General features: G+C 37.2%; 1 protein-coding gene across 4 annotated transcripts in view; it reads left to right on the forward strand.

Moving 5' to 3' along the window:
• Window positions 1–1,451: 1,451 nt before the first annotated feature.
• LOC126829368 (uncharacterized) overlaps window positions 1,452–17,937 on the forward strand; it is a 73,176-nt gene continuing 56,690 nt past the window's right edge. Inside the window, exons 1-3 of one of the 4 annotated variants that reach the window (XM_056103079.1) lie at window positions 1,452–1,711; window positions 10,107–10,457; window positions 11,482–11,829. In XM_056103079.1, the coding sequence (XP_055959054.1) occupies window positions 1,654–1,711; window positions 10,107–10,457; window positions 11,482–11,829 (757 nt within the window). In that variant the 5' untranslated portion in view covers window positions 1,452–1,653. The remainder of the gene's footprint in view (window positions 1,712–10,106; window positions 10,458–11,481; window positions 11,830–17,937) is intronic. The other 3 variants (XM_056103078.1, XM_056103076.1, XM_056103077.1) reach the window with 3 other exon arrangements.

Below are 17,937 nucleotides of genomic sequence, written 5' to 3' on the forward strand. Positions count from 1 at the left end.
TGTGGTAAGGAGGGTTTGGTCAGAAGCATTGTGTAGTCGTTCGGATTTGACGAAACACAGAGGTCCCGTGTACACGTTTGTGTGCCCGTAAAAGGACTATTGGCGGTTAGAAGTCGATGGGGAGCAGACGGAAAAGTCAATGTTCGGACAAGATTTCGTCAAAGCGCTCTGCATGGCGGTTACTCATTAATACCCCCATCAGACAGGGGTGGCGTGCTTACTGCGCTGCTAAGGCGACGGAAAATGGCCCCAGAGCGCGTCAAGGTCGCCTTAAACGTGGTAAAAGGTTCTGCGATCTGACCTGCGGCTTTTGTCAAGTTTTTAATTTTTTGGGACATTTTCTCGCGTTGATTTAACGTTTGCTGGCGACCTTGTGTATTTTCTGGTCGCCGTACGGTCGCGGCAGCGCAGTAAGGACGCCACCACGGTGTGACGGAGTATAAGTAAGAAGCTGGCTCGCCTTCGGTTTGCTCCCGCTGTTGGTGGTAAAATTTCCTCCAGATTTTTCGGCGTGGTGCCCCCTTCTTCAGTAGTAAGTGTCTGAAAAGCGTTTATTTGGATGGAACGGAAAACCCATGCCCCCTATAAACCTTGGTGTGCGCGTTAAAGAACCGTTGACACTTGGTATATGAAATAAGAGTAGGCTGCTAGCGATCTGGTCAAAATGTCCCGGTGTATGCAGATCTTCATTGGACCTGTTAGTGCAAAACGCAGGACGTTGAACCATATTACATTGATATTTGTGCCATGAACGAACGAATATTAAACATGCATTATACAAAAGCTAAATCTGCCTATTGCTGATCTATCTTTAAGCCTGAAATGTTATCTAAATTATTAATTAGACATTAATTAACTGATCCAAACTCTCGATGCCATCGTTAACCTAAGATATTTAGTGTATTTGAATACATTTTATGATGGATAATTTGACGTAAAAATGGATAATCGAGACTTTGTTTATTATCGTATCAACGTGAGTAATGACGATCGAGCTAGCCTAAAACTAAATAGCTAATATCTCGGTTCAGAGGGAAGCATATTCTGTTTTCATTATTTATTTTTTTAATAAAAATGGATAATCGAGACTTTGTTTAGTATCGTACCAACGTGAATAATGACGATCGAGGCAAGCCTAAAACTGAATCGCTAATATCTCGATTCAGAGTGAGGCAATTCGACTTAAATTTTCAGCATAGTCTGTTTTCATTATTTATTTTTTTAACTAGTATAGTGAGAACCGTCAGCTCTTTATCTAATCTTACCTGATGCCCCTTTATCACGTTTTAATAAATGTGTGACACCCTTTATATTTTAAAAGGATTTACGTTATCATAGAATAAATATGAAATGGATAATTTTTAATTAATTAATGTTTAACGAGGCTTAACGAGATGGGTGGATTTTACAAGGAAGATTTGTAGATGTAGGCCTGGAGCTTGTTAACATAGTTTTGACAGTTTGTATGAAGTGAGCTAACGAGAGGCGACTACAGACGAGAAGTGATACGACGCTAACAGATTCAAATACTGAACGGACTGTGTACTGTACTTGACGAAGTTTCGCCAAGTTAGGACATAATATTAGCGTTAGGATTTAACGAGATTATTCAACAAATTTTTCAACTAAAGTGTTTAGCTTTAAGCCGACAGGATGTGTCGCGGGAAGCATATTATATTCTTTGGCTTATTTTCATGTTTTTTGACATTTGGTAAGTGATTTTTATTAGTCATCTAATTTTAATCATTGTTTTGAAATGAAAGTGTGAAACATAGGACATGGTATCGAATACAGCGGAATTAAAATCGATGTCTATCTTCATACAATAGGTAAAAACGAGTTGTAGCGCCAGAGATTTGAAACTGGATTTAATGGCATCTTTGTATGACTGACAAAATTCTGCAAATGTTTTAATGCATTTATTGTGAACGGAGATGATATGAACCGGAATTTATTTCCCTTTTTGCAACAACCGGAATAATGAAGACGTGCATAGGCAATGCAGTGTAATATGTGATAAATTTTACCGGGACAGTGGTGGCAATATGGCTTACCCTTATTTCGATTTCAGACTGTCAATATGTACACGGAACCATAAAATCTTAGTTGTTCTGCAAAGTACTAGCTATTTTTCTGAAGATTCAGCATCTACAATACCGCTCAAAACTGTTACTTCATTAAAATGTCGTGCACTAAGCAGGGCGACGTCCTATACCTGACACGTTCTTGCTATATATTCGAAATGTATTCTCAATTAAAGGTTTTTTTGGGGTTTTTTTTTTATAAAAGTCGACCAGGAGAAAATGGAATCAAACTCATATAATAGAGCCGAAATAATACTTTATTATCCATAAAGCTTTCGAATGACTGTTCTTCAAGTACTTCAGTTATTGATTGCGGTGGTTTTGTTTTCTGATTCAAGGCACAAACCCTATTACTTAAAACTGAGACGTGGCTCAGCCGGGCTAGACGCTAGCTCGCTTGCCTGTAGGTCTCGGGTTCTCTCCAGATGTTGGCCTCGAAAGTTCCTCCTGATATTGCGGTGTAGTTTACCCTTGTCTGCGGTACATGGCAGAGGACCTGAGAAGGACAGTCGTCTAGTCGTTCGGATGGGACGAAAAACCAAGATCCCGTTGGCGTGCACGTAAAATAACCCTTGATAATTGGAATTCGATATAAGAGTAGACAGTAGTACCGCTATCCGAGCAACGTTACGCCCATACCACACGGTATGGCGTATGCCTGTCTTCCATAGCCCAGTTCGGAGCAAAACCGTAGGACGTTAAACCCCATTTCATTTCATTTCAATTCACAAGTTGGCATGCACATAAAATATCCCTCGGCGGCTGTAATTCAACGATGTGCAATTTGTACAGATGTTATATGTTATGCAATTGTTTGGGTACTGTGGGGTGTTTTTTTATGTACTTTTGTGTCATGGCAACTTTCTACTCCACAACGATCCACGTTTAACAAACTTTATTAACCGCTATTTCTACTCATTCAAATATCCATACATCACGTCTTGCTAGAGTACATCAAACAAAAGCTAGGGGCCATAATAAACTCAGTGTGAACATTTTTATAAACTAATTTGAGGAAATCGGCCCTTTTTTTTTTAAAAAAAGAAGAAAATCCAAATTCCTATGAGTATAAATGATATGATATTTCAGTGTTTGCAAACATTTCGCGTTTTGGTTGAATTTGTATTATCAGTGGTCTATTGCCTATGGCCTATACCACTTGGTGGGTGAGAGACAAAGACAGACAGAAATGGAGTTTAGCGTTCACTCGACGGAAACTAGGTCACTTCGGGACTAACATGTGGTTCAATTTTATTGCGCGTCAGGGCCTTTAGCTATGGGAGGAAACCGGAGGACCCGGAGAAAAAATCCAAGAAATTGGACAGGCGTCCCTACACCTTATCACGTACAAGTGGGGGGGGGGGGGCGAAACCACGCCACTTAACTCAATGACAGATCTTATGATCAACACGTTAAACCATAAGGCGACCTCACCCTACCTCTGTCTAAAATCGTGGGGTTTATTTTAGCTGGACCTAGTCCTGAATATACCACTTCAGACATACCTCACCATTGGAACAAAACATTCTGTATTGTAAATAATAATTTTAAAAGCCCTTTTACGTTTCTCAACAATGTAATACAAAATACTACTTTACCCAGTAAAATACTACATTACGCAGAAAATACTACAGTATGCCGTAAAGTACTTCAGTATGCCGTCAAATACTACACTATGCAGTAAAATTATTACACTATGCAGTAAAATACTACACTGCACAGTAAAATACTACACTATGCAGTAAAAATATTACACAATGCAGTAAAATACTACACTGCACAGTAAAATACTACTCTATGCAGTAAAATACTACGCTATGCAGTAAAATACTACAAAATGCAGTAAAATACTACACTATGCGGTAAAATACTACAATATACAATAAAATACTACACTATGCAGTAAAATACTACACTATTTAATAAAATACTACATTACGCAGTATAAACGTTTGGTTTGAAGGCCTAAAATACGCCAAATACGGCCCTTCATCAATGAAATAATGATTCTAAATTCATAACCACTAAAAAATAAACATTAAAAAAAAAACTCTCTTTCGCCGAGAAAAACATTCTAGAGTAATTGAAACTATTAAATGTTATTATTATCTATTTAATGGTGGTCTGAATCATACATCCGGGCAATAATTGACATAATATAATATACTGTTAAAATAGAGGTCAGTTTTAAATCTATAAAGGTCAATTGGCAGTCCGTTTCACGCATATTAATATCCAAATCATCAATAAATAGGTTAAGTTTGAATTTGTATTTTACATGTCGGTTAATGGAGAGAGGTAGAGAAATGAAATGAAATGGGGTTTAACGTCCTACTGTTCTGCTCCTATACTGGGCTAATGAAGACGGGCATACGCCATACAGTGTGCGATGAGGGAAATTTTGCCCGGGCAGTGGCACTATCGCCTACTCTAATATCGAATTCCAACTGTCAGGGGATCTTTTACGTGCATTCCAATATATACACGGGACCTCGGTTTTTCGTCTCATCCGAAGGACTAGACAGCTGTCCTTGCCAGGCCCTCCGTCCTGCATCACTGACAAGGGGGAACCACGCCGGAAGAGAGGTAGAGAATTTATCGTCAATTAAACCCATATGCGCAAGCGAATTGTTGAAATACAATATTGTACCATATGTTGGTCCAGAAATGACATAGTTATACCCCCCCCCCCCTCCCTCTCTCTTTCTCTCTCCCGTTTGATAGTTTGGACTCGTATTGCAGAGTGGTAGACCAGCGTGATACAGTTACACAAAACCGGTGGACCGACGTTTCATGTTTCATGCTACCCATTGTTCGTGCCATCGACGTGTCGTGCCACCGATGTTTCGGTTATCGATGTTTCGGCCATATATGGTTTCGGACACAGAGATTTTAAAAAAAGTTACGAAATGGTGCCAAGTGCACGTGCTAACTGGTTAGGGTTACAAACGTCATTGGTGGAAACAGGCGCATACAGATAACCAGAAACACATCTAGTAACGACTGCCATATCGATGTGCGCCGATTGCACTTTACATTTTAGGTCAGTAATTTGCCAACCATTGTATCATGAGCGCGTGGTGACAGATTTTCTTTATTTAAACTTCTTAACGACAGGGTTTTTATCTGGTAGTTCTAGCGTGTTCCAGAACGTGAGTCGACACCTGCTTGGTAATACTAGACGGTCAGTTCACACCTCACGTCAAAATACCTTCTACAAGATATCAGTTCGGTGATGTGTTTCACAACATTCACTTCTACCCAGAGCACGACTAACTTGACAACACATCATCAGTGACATTTTTTTGAATGAAATGAAATGGGGTTTAACGTCCTGCTGTTCTAGATCGACGGGGCTAATGAAGATGGGCATACGCCATACACTGTGCTATGAGGGGAATTCTGCCCGGGCAGCGGCACTATGGCATACACTTATTTCGAATCCAAATTGCCAAAATTGTTCATTGTTCATCCCATCTGAAAAACTATACGTTGTCCCGTGCTAGGTCCTCCGTTCTGCACCACTGACAGGTGTGGGGAGGGGGGGGGGTACGCCGGAAAATCCACATCGAACACGGGACCCAGGCCCGTATCCAGGATTTTGTCGGAGGGGGGGGGGGGCATACATTGGAGCAAAGGGTAATCATCAGAGTGCCGCATGCATTAGTGGTTTGGTGTAGTCCCCAGAATCTTCGTCGCGGCCTCATTAAGCAGAAACTAAAATCTGGGATTCCCATTGATGGCTGCAGGTGCTGATCTGAACAGTGATGACCAGTCTCACTGGGGCTGATTGGGGCCACGCCCCTCCCCCCCCCACCCTGGATCCGCGCCTGGGACCTCCAGGTTAGCGAGCCAACTGAGCCACAGCGGACCTCCATTTTGATAAATTGTTATCGTCTTTAGACGATAAGTTTTTCTGATTCATCTGTAGTGAAGATTTTAGAACGTAATTAAATCTATAACCATCCCTGTCGGTTCATTGTCATTTATTTAGTAATTGAACTGGAGATTACTGTTAATTACTGAGCGACGTTTCTATAAGGACTTTCTAGTCTTTTTCAAGCAATGGTACTGTGTATTACTGAACGACGTTTCAACAAGGCTTATCTAGTATGTATCAAGCAATGGTACTGTTTATGACTAAATGACGTTTCAACAAGGATTATCTAGTCTGTATCAAGCAATGGTATTGTTTATGACTAAATGACGTTATAACAAGGATTATCCAGTCTGTATCGAGGAAATAATAAAGTTAATCTAGTATTACTAGTATCAACAGTAATTATATTCCAAAGAATTGTGTGTATATTTATGATTTTGGGATTACTGTATTAGCAAATATTTTTTTTGCATTGTAGTATTTAAATCATTGGATTGGTGAATCTATAACCTTCTAGCATCCGGGTTACACTAAACCCTCAGTACAGGTATATGCGTCATGTGCGTGCCAGGGGTATGCTTAATCTATATGGAACACCCGATGGCTCATTTTGTTTGAGAATTTCACGTAACGGAAATAAAGTTTATTGTATTTTGGACTATATGAAGACTGTCTTGTCTTGCAATTATTCCGCAATATTCCTGTAATATATAGTTAAATGTAATAGGCGGCCTTAAACGTAAAATGCCAGGTATAAATGTCTTTAATAAACCGCGATGTGTCCTGTCCTCGACAGGTTCCCATAGTATGTAGGCTATATCGTATTCGGCACCAGGTTTGTGCATATCTGAATGATATGAAACAGAGTTAAACGACCTGCTTTGCTGGATCAACCGGGTTAAGCAAGACGGGATGCACATTTGATGTAGATGTGTATAACTATGATATACCAAGAACTGTCGCTGTCCATGTATATGCAGATATACCGGAAAATCAGGCATGTTTAACATGGTCAATACGTTTGATGTAATATTTATACAGACTTTGGTTGATGACGTTTTACACAACATGGTGGTGATATGATTAATCTGTGTATAAGTTGTATCACAAAATCCATAACATTCTGGACCCAACCAGCCAGAACGTTCACCTACGGCTGAAATTTAAATTAGCTAAACAATTATGTTATTATATATTTAGACACGCCCTCGTTACAAATTAAAACTTAATGAAGTATTTGATGGTATCTGTGAAACTGAGATACGAATTATTATTATGTTAGTTGTCTAAGACAAATAAAGATGGCATTTATCTATTTTTGGAATGAAATGGAATGGGGTTTAAAGTCCTACCGTCCTGCTCCGACTTATCTAATGAAGACGGATCTATAGAGTAGCAAGAACGACCAGCTCTTTCTCTAAACCGTACATAATGCATCTTTTATTTAGAATTGGTCCATTTTAATAATGTTTGGCTCATAAGTTTAATGAAAGTATTTTTGTCTGATTGTATATAATTGGATGTTGGACCATTTTAAGGCATCTTGCATCCATAAATATTGAACACCTAGTATCACTTATCACTATCAACAGCTGTGAGAAGGATGTTTTCTTGTGCTGGTTGGCACATCTAACTGATTGTTCGGTATGCTTGTGAGATCTTTATCGATGGGGTAATATTTTATAAGTTGTATATCAGAATTTGAGTATAATAGAGTATAAAATGGTATATCAAAATCTGACATTATAGTTGGTATGACATGGTGTATAGGAATGTGACATTATTAGTTGATATAACGTGGTATATAGGAATGTGACATTATAGTTGATATGACTTGGCACATTATGACTTGGCATATAGGCATGTAAAATTATAGTTGGAGTGATTTGGCATGTAGGAATGTGACATTCAAGTCGGTATGCCGTGGTATATAGGAATGTGACATTATAGTTGGTATGGTTTGATATGGTATGTAGGAATGTGGTATTATAGTTCTTATGACGTGGTTAATAAATGTGGCATTATAGTTGGTATGACGTGGTTAATAAATGTGGCATTATAGTTGGTGTGGTCTAAGGTGGTATATAGGAACGTGGCATTATAGTTGGTATAACGTGGTATATAGGAATGCAACATTATAGTTGGCATAATGTGGTATATAGGAATGTGACAATATAGTTGGTATAACGTGGTGTATGGGAATGAGACATTTTAAATAGTATGGTATAACGTGGTAACCTATAAACGTGTGTGATGTTATGTAGTTAACGTGTGATTGATCGTCTTGGATAATTAAACTTTAGTTTTTAATATCTAGCTAGCGGCACACCTGGTTATTTAATCGACATTTTACCTGTATTTTCCTCTTATTTACCTGTTCAATATACCTGTATTGATACAAACCTTCTACACACCTCATCGTTTAAACAGCCGTTAATACAGAAAGTAATCCGGGATTTGATTGAAACGATAATGTACAGTAACCGGGTGTCGAGACAAAACAAATTATCTTTCAATTCTTTCTGTTAATTCACGTGTTAGTGTTTTCTGTATTTAGATAGTAGCAACGTGTCGCCAGAAAATAAGTCCTTAGGATTCATTCCGTATAGTATCTGTGTTGGGTTATTTTCTTAAATGTATTAAGAAATAGACTAAGTCTCGAATTTTAGTTTACATCATGGGCTTGTGATGTTATATTTGACATTAAAAAAAATACACGTAATACATTTTCTGTATATAAAATAGACTTTAAAATGTTTTAAACTATTAAAATGCACGTTTTCCAAACTTGAAAGCATGAAATGTACATGAACTTGTAATTAGTCAACTCGGTAAATTAAAAAGTTTTAAACCATCATGTTTACCAAACTTGAAAGTATGAAACGTACATGAACTTGTTATTAGTCAACTCGGTAAATTATCATAACGAGTTCCCAAATTTCTTACCAAAACAACCCATAAAAGCTAATTACAAGTTACAAGTTGAAGGCTATCAAAACAAAATATATGTATACCCCAATGGTAAACCGAAACTTAATGGTACAAACTAATTGAAATGTTTATACACGAGTTAGAAACCAAAACATAATGGTACAAACTAGTTGGGATTATATTTAAACCCTAGTTAGACGCAAAGACGTAAAGGTGCAAACTAATTGAGATTATGTTTAAACCCTAGTTAGACACAAAGGAGTAATGGTACAAACTAATTGAAATTATGTTTAAACCCTAGTTATACACAAAGGAGTAATGGTACAAACTAATTAAAATTATGTTTAAACCCTATAGTTAGAAACGAAGACGCAATGGTACAAACTAGTTGAAATTATAGCACAAACTAATTGAGATTAGACACAAGTACGTAATGAGCAATTGGCATATCGCATCGTTCCTATTGGCTGGTTTGCATAACATGAAGAACTAATTTCTTCTACATTAGACGGTCCAAGGTTACGTTATGAGGATGACGGACCAAGGTTACGTAATGAGTATGCCGGATCAAGATTACGTAATGAGTATGATACTGGCTCATGAACCAAGAAGTCCGGGATACGGTCACTGTGCATACGTTGAAAGTTCCTCGAGATTTCAGTCTTGTTTCCCCATGTCAGTAGACAAGAAGAGGGAAAATGTAAAACAGACGTCTACTTGTTCGATTGTGACGAAAAACATGAACTTAGTTTAGACCAAACACGTTAAAGATCAACTGACAATTAGAAATGGAAGTTAGAGTAAGCCGTACGCCGCTGCCAGGTCAACAGTTCCATCATAGCCTTTCTTCATTAACCTGGGGGTTGGGTGGCCGGATGGTTTAACAGTATGCGTTAGATCACAGGGTCTGTCATTGAGTCCAGTGGTGTGGTTTCGATTGACTCGTTTGTACGTGACAAGGAATAGGTCCGCCTGTCAAGCCTCGTGGTTTATCTCCGGATCTTCCGGTTTTCTCACACAGCTAAAGACCCCTACGCGCAAGCGAATTATTGAAATAAAATTGAACCGTGCGTTTGACGTTAAACCCATCTCTAGTTTCTGTCGTGTGGACGAATCTCTCTCTCTCTCTCTCTCTCTCTCTCTCTCTCCAGTTTACCAGGTTAGTTCAGAAAAATAAAATTCTATACCCACATTTTATTTCTTTATTTCAGTTTCACCAACAAGTGTATATGTTCCAAAAGAGATTATTGCTGAACTGGGTAAATCGGTTTCGTTTGGAATATTATTCGTTCCTTTCAATGACCAGGACGAAGTGTTCATCTCCATTTTTAAAAGCAACGGCCTCAAGTCATCGTTGCTGTCCCTTCATCAAAACTTTACCGGAGAATCCGAGTTGAAGCTGTCAAGTTATTGGACGAACCGTGTGAAAGTTGGCGTTATAGCAGAGCAGGGATTGCAATTCAACCTATCTGACGTCACTATAGCAGATGAAGGAAGATATGGAGTAAACGTTCTCGTTAATAACGTCACCATGGAATTTCAGACGCACATTGAAACAATTGGTAAGATTCACTATGAAATAATAATGAATTTGATTACTTAGGTCATTTTTGGTCCATTTTAAAGGTGTATTATGTATGATTTGTACCGTAAGCTGACAGTTATCGTTATAATAGTTTAAAAATATGTAATGAAAAGGGTATATATATATTGAAAATTTCGGCCAAATTACTATATTCTGAGTGAAGGGGCATTATTTAAGATTTAGATACAGCGCTGACAGTTCTCGTTATAATAGTTAATAAAACAGATAATGAAAACAGAATATGCTGAAAATTTCAGTCAAATTGCTTCATCCTGACTTAGTTTTAGGCTAGCCTCGGTCGTCATTACTACGATAATAAACAAAGTCTCAATTATCCATTTTAACGTTAAATCATCCATCAAAATACGTATTCAAATCCACTAACTATCGTAAGCTAACGATGGCACAGAGAGTTGATTATGGTATTGATAAGTTAACTAATGTCTAATAAATAATTTAGATAACAGTTAAGGCCTAAAGAAAGACCTGCAATAGGCAGATTTAGCTGCTGTATAATGCATCGTTAAGATCGCCGTTATTGTCAACCGATTTACAGGTTTTCTGCCAGGTTTTGGTAAATATTCATGATTTTGAGGCGGAAGGATAAGAGGGTTATGAGGTTAGTTACGGCGATATGTACGGCAACTAGTTACATGTTTTTAGTATGCTTCTTCAAGTTTGTGTATCTCAAAATTTTGGTGGTCAACCTCATACAAATTTTGGTGCAAAGACATGACCATTTGTTCCTCTGTCTGTAGTGAAAAGCATTCAGCCCAACGAAAATTTGGGGAAAAGTTGGAGGTGGGCAAAGAGTCCAGAATTAACATTGAAGTCAATGGGGAAATTAATGGTGGTCTGCCTCCATAATATGTTATTATCTCCCTTGAATAGTCATTTGCATGTTTTAACAAATAAAAACATCCGACGATTTCTAAAAGTTGTGGATCCTTTTTTTTCAAATTGGAAAACCGAATATAAATACAATCTTGGTTATTTTTCAGCTCTTCCGGCATTTTCTGTTATATCTGTAAAAGAACCTGCAGTTGGCGACTTTAAAGAAGGTGACGTAGCGAATATAACATGTTCTGGTGCAGCAGGAAGACCCCTGGGAACCGTATATATAGTTAAACGTAGTCACTCGCCTGTGTTTGTGAAGGTTGATACGGAGTTGTTGACGAGGAATTATAGCCAGTTATATAACGGATCGTATATTATAGACTATACTTTTAGTCACGTGATGGATAGAAGTGATAATGATACAGAATATGGTTGCGAGATACTTCCGGGTAGTCCATCTTTTAGTTCTCATCTCTTTTCATTGAGCAACCTGGTGCCAATCACAGTTGATTGTAAGTATTGCTTAGTACTTATAAAATGACCACTTTTTTAATGCAACCTTGTATACATACCAATCTAACCCCCCAATACAACCACCTGTTTAATACGACCGGGTACGCACACCAATCAAACCCGGCCAATAAACAACCTGTTTAATACGACCTTATACTTACTAACCAAACCCGCTCAGTTCGACAACCTGTTTAATACGACCTTGTACTCACCAATCAAACCCGGTCAATACGACAACCTAACCAAACCCGCTCAGTTCGACAACCTGTTTAATACGACCTTGTACTCACCAATCAAACCCGGTCGATACGACAACCTATTTAATTTGACCTTGTACACACACTAATCAAATTTGATTCCCAGATATTCCCAGATATTATTGTACTATGATTTTATCAACCCTAGGTGATTTAGAAGTTGATTATCATTTTTGTTACCAATGATCCATTGGACTGGAAATCACATCATACAACTAATTAGAGACATCTGATAAATTGTACTTATTAAAAAACATGGGAAATGCACGATCAATGCGTGAAAAAATTACTTGTCTGGGTCCTAGCATAGCCCTTATATTATTCCGTGGTCCTAGTAACTCAATGAGCACTGCAATTACGACGGAAATAGTCACAACGATCAGTCAACTGACATTGCCTGATTTTCATACATTAGAGAGCAATATTTACAGCTTCTTTTGCCATCCATAACTTTAAATATACCATTTCGTCCCTTTTGGACATAGACCATTTCGTCGCGTGTGGATATAAATCATTTCACCCCTCTGGATAGAGATCATTTCACCCCATTGGATAGAGATCATTTCAACCCATTGGTTAGAGATTATTTCACTTCATTGGATAAAGATCATTTAACCCCATTGGATAGAAATTATTTCATCACATTGGATAGAGATCATTTCACCAAATTGGATAGAGATCATTTCGTTCCTTTGGATAGAGATCATTTCACCCCATTGGATAGATATCATTTCACGCCTTTGGATAGAGATCATTACACTCCATTGGATATATCGCCTTTAGATAGAGATCATTTACTCTCTATTTTAGAGGCCTTCTGGTCCCTTTGGATGTGGAGATCATTTCGTCACTTTAAGTGACTGTGTAATTAGTTTATGTTCTTGGGCCTAATTCAGGTAAACGTTGACTAAAATATCTTTAAGAAGGAAGCCTTTTTATGATTGATAGTTATATTATTAGGACAAATGTTAGCTCTTGGTTAATGAAAGAGCAGAATTATTAAAATATTTTAGTTTATGCTTTTGTAAATGCGGCCCCAATTTTTAACCTATTGAAATGAAATTAAATGAAATGGAGTTTAACGTCTTACTGTTCTACTCCGAACTGGGCTAATGAAGACGGGCATACGCCATACAGTGTGCTATGAAGAACATTTTGCTTGGACAGCGGCACTACGGCTTACTCTTATATCGAATTCCAACTGTCAAGGGTTCTTTTACGTGCACGCCAATGTGTACACGGGACTTCGATTTTCGTCCCATCCGAACGACAACACTGCTGCACGTGTCAGGCCCTCCGTCCTGCATTACTAACAAGGGGGAACCACGCCGGAAAATCTGGATGAACTTTCTCGGCCAATGCAGGGATTGAACACCCGACCTCCGGGCTAGCGAGCTAGCGTCTTACCCACTTATCCACCATGACACCCGTTTAACCTACTGAATTGTGTATATTATTATGTGCTCTACGAGAATCATGTTTATCGTGCTATCAACCTATGGTTCAGAAAACAATTCTTAGACGAAACCAAATGACAGTAAGACGGATGTTACGTAATAAATCTATTTTAACTTATATAATATACAATTCTAAAACACATTAATTATATCTAACCTAATATAATATACAATTTTAAAATATAATAAATATATCTAAGGTAATATAATATCCAATTCTGAAATATAATATACAATTTTAAAATATAATATACAATACCGAAAAATAATAATATACAATTCTAAAATATAATATACAATCCTAAAATACAGTATATGCAATTCTAAAATATAATATACAATTCTAAAATATAATAAATATATCTAAGCTAAACATTAACTGTATCTGATTTTATCCAATCTGTCAACTCAAGACAGAGTAAAGTGGTTTGAAAACCGTAATCCTTAACAAATAAATACTATTAACATAATGTTAGTGGTTTGAGTCCAGGTTGTGTTGTTTTACACCAATGTCTGTTCAGTGTTATTGACTTTTGTTAGGGGGAGATAAATCGTTTGGGCTTCGTTACACTCGCCCAATCACCTGTAATCGGGAGGTCACGAGAGGAATTTTAACCAACATTCGCCACATTTCAATTCTTGAGGTCAAATGTCAAGGTGGTTTATTTACATATCCGACCTTCTCAGTCGCTCAGTGAAAATAACAACCACAGTTAACTGCGTATCTGAATGAAGTAACCACAGTTTAAACTGTAAAACGGCGTAGGCCTATATAAATGTTGTAACTCCGATAGTTACAGCTGTTGACATCTACTTTTATGTTACAATTGACTTTCTATTGTGATGTTTGTCAAGCACAAGACATTGTAGGCACTTCTTATTTACTGTCATTCCGCCTATTTGTCACCGAATTGCAACCTTTAAGGGGTCTTTTAAGACTCGTCAGCCCTGCAGGTGCTACGTCTGCCAAGAGGGAACCTGGATAAATGAATACCGCGATTCTTCTCAGCCTACGTCAGGATTCAAACCCTGTATATTCTAGTCGAACATTTGTATATGAGTGGTGGGGTGTGGACCGAGCGTTGATTATTGAGTTGTACGTTTAAATACCCCTAATCCATAGTTGTAATTATTGTTTGTTTGCTTGTTTGTTTGTTTGTTTTTTGTTTTGTTTTTTTGTTTGTTTTTTTTTCTTTTCTTTTTTGTCAATTTCGTCGTTATATTACAAAAATTATAACAGAAGTTTTCAAATAAACGAAAAATGTTATCTGGAGATCTAGAAAGAGTAACCATGTAAAGATGATATCTAGATTAGCTGTATAACATATATGAAAGGAAGTAAGCCATGTAGAGTGTCACTACGTTTTTATCTAAGATATATTGTACTCATATAGATTGAGGGGCGAGATATGGTCGGGTAGCAAGAATTATAATTCTCGGATAAATCTTGAGTCAGTTATTGTTTGTGTTTAAGGCTGTCGTATATTAATCATTAACCCTGAATAATTATATTGTCGATATAGAGGTATCTAGTGGTCACAGGATATAGTCGTAATATAATTGTTTCATAACACCTGGTAACACTCCTTTTTTTGAGCAATTCACATATTTAACCTTTGCTGTGTTATGTTTGTATAGATATAGTTGTAATAGCAACGTATATACACAGGCAATTTAATTATACTTTACAATACTCTTACTTTTAATATACTCTTAAAAAAAGTAGGGGATATTCAGAAACAATACAAAACTGCGGAAATGCACTGCTGTTTTTATTAGACAATGAACCCCTCCCACGTGTATGGCGCTATTGCGTGTCGCACCTGCAGCTCAGTGGTTCTGTGAAAACGATAAGTTTTTCATCTGTGAACGTACTCTCAAAGCATGTCAAGTGTCCATGACTATTTATCATATCACAACCTGCATAGGTATTTGCATTTCAATATCCCCTACCTTTTTTGAAGAGTATATGTACTCGATTCTAAAAATACTTATATTACATCATCATCATGTTACATGTAACAAATATACAGAACATCATACGACAAGAAAAAGATACACATAGTCTTTATTTGTAAGCGTATTAAATATAAGGGACCCGGAAACCTATCCTTGCGGAACACCCGTGTGTTAGTAATGTTTAGGAATGGTCACTGATGGATTGATCTGTCAGAACAAAGGTCCAATGCATTGGTTCGAATCCTGACAAGGGTCCAGCACGGGGGTCGTTCACGAGATCTGGCCCCGAGTTCACAAAGCATTCTCAGAATGATTGTGAACTCGGGGCAGGATGTCTTTACTGAGGCGACCGTAAGTCGCGACCCGTCGCAATTTGCGTAGGTGACAAACTTGTATTCACTTTCATATTTACACTTAGCGTCGGCATTTAATGTGTAATAAATTATTGTTTTGTGGTTCCGTGATGGGTGTCGCGAATGGGGCATCGTATTCTCACTCTTCAACTCGTTCCTTTGGATATAGATCATTTCACCTCATTGGATAGATATCATTTCACTCCATTGGATAGAGATGATTCATCCTACTTGATGGAGATCATTTCACCCGTCTGGATAGAGATCGTTTCACCCCACGGGCTATTGATATACTGCACAGATTTAGTCATTTCGATACTTTTTTTATTATTTTTATTATATATCCCCAGTTAGGAAGTCTAAAGACTAGTGTCTCTATTTTTCCTTTCATTTTATGAACTTTTCGATTTGATTTCCTCTAAGGATTTCTATTCTATCCGTGTCTTTCAGTCTCCTGCCGAACCTCGTGGGTTTTCTCCTGGTTTCACGTGGTCCTCCCACTGCCAAAGACCCCTACGTTCACGCGAATTATTCAAATAAAATGTTGTCATATATTAAGCCCTTAGTGAGCTAGTTAGTTTTGAGTTTGTAGTTAAGATATGTGATTCATGCTTTCAACCATTGTGGTACGTGTAGTATTTATTTACCTTACCGCATGTGACATATCTATAGAGTATCCTAGAGATAGTCAGGCTATTTATATATACCGACATGTAAACTGACCTTTTATATATATTTGAAATAACATTCATATAAACAGAGTTACTATATACACATATGACATACCTATATAGTGATAATACCTATATCCTAGAAGATATTTAAAATAGCATTCATATAATAGAGTTACTATATATACATATGTATGATGTGTATTCTATGCAATATGTTCATGTTACGATCAGATAAATCATATCTACATAAATCTATTGTGAAATATCTTAATCTTCAAAGATTGCCCAATCAAGATCTAGAGTTTCAGAGCACGAATGGAAACATAATTTCATCTGAAATTTATATAAAAGTATTGCATTGCGTCAAAATTTATTCTGCTGAAAATTAAAGATACATACAAATAAAAACTATAGTACATGTATTGGGGCGCACAAACTGTTGTTGTTTTTTTATATAAAAGTATTGCATTGGATGTGATGTATTGCGTCAAAATTTATTCTGCTGAAAATTAAAGATACATTCAAATAAAAACTATATATAGTACATATATTCGAGCGCACAAACTGTTCTTGTTTTTTTTTGTTAACATTAGCAACATTAGAATCCGTCCACTTGAGGTAACCAAGATATTTCCTGGCTGTTATAATATACGGCTAGTTTGAGTGTAGACGGGAATTGGCTAGTAAATATCCACACTATAATATGAAACGGTTAATTATCAAATCTTCAGGATTAAGTTAGGTTTCCTTCAAGGTACATGTAATTAGAAGGGTGTCTCCGGTTGGTCAACATTAACCAAGTATTGTTTTCTACATGACGTATCGATTGTCTCGATACATTTTATCATTGCTTGATAAAGATCAGAGAAGCCTAGTCGAAACATCTCTCGCTAATAAGAAATAATTGTATTCCATAGAATGGTGTTCTGTATACATACATGTATTCCACTATAAGACATTGAACGGTTTCTTCTCACTATTAAAATTGTACCATAAAAGATTTGATAAACCCCCATATCTCTTGGTATCTGTACAAGTATACTAAGATAAAGTGTATCACTGGCATTTAGTAATTGAGACTAGGGAAGCTCTAATCGGTATTAGTGAATACACAGGCCCCAATTGTATTTAATATAATCATTTATGGCTTGATAAAGTCTCTTGTCTACGGTATCACCTATGGTGGAAGTGGATGTAAATTTAGGAATGATAAAGTCTTAGAGAACCTTGTGTAAAAAGTTATTGTGTTCCACCGAATGATTTCCTGGGTATTTGGTAAAACCTAGAGAAGCCTAGTCGAAAGGTTGTTTAGTAATGAACCGTAATTGCGACCTGTGTAGTATATGAAACGAATAATTTACTACAGACGGTCAACCAGGTTTCGATCACTGGTTGATGACATGGCAT

The sequence above is a fragment of the Patella vulgata genome, chromosome 8, assembly GCF_932274485.2.
Source record: "Patella vulgata chromosome 8, xgPatVulg1.2, whole genome shotgun sequence".
Lineage (NCBI taxonomy): Eukaryota > Metazoa > Mollusca > Gastropoda > Patellidae > Patella > Patella vulgata.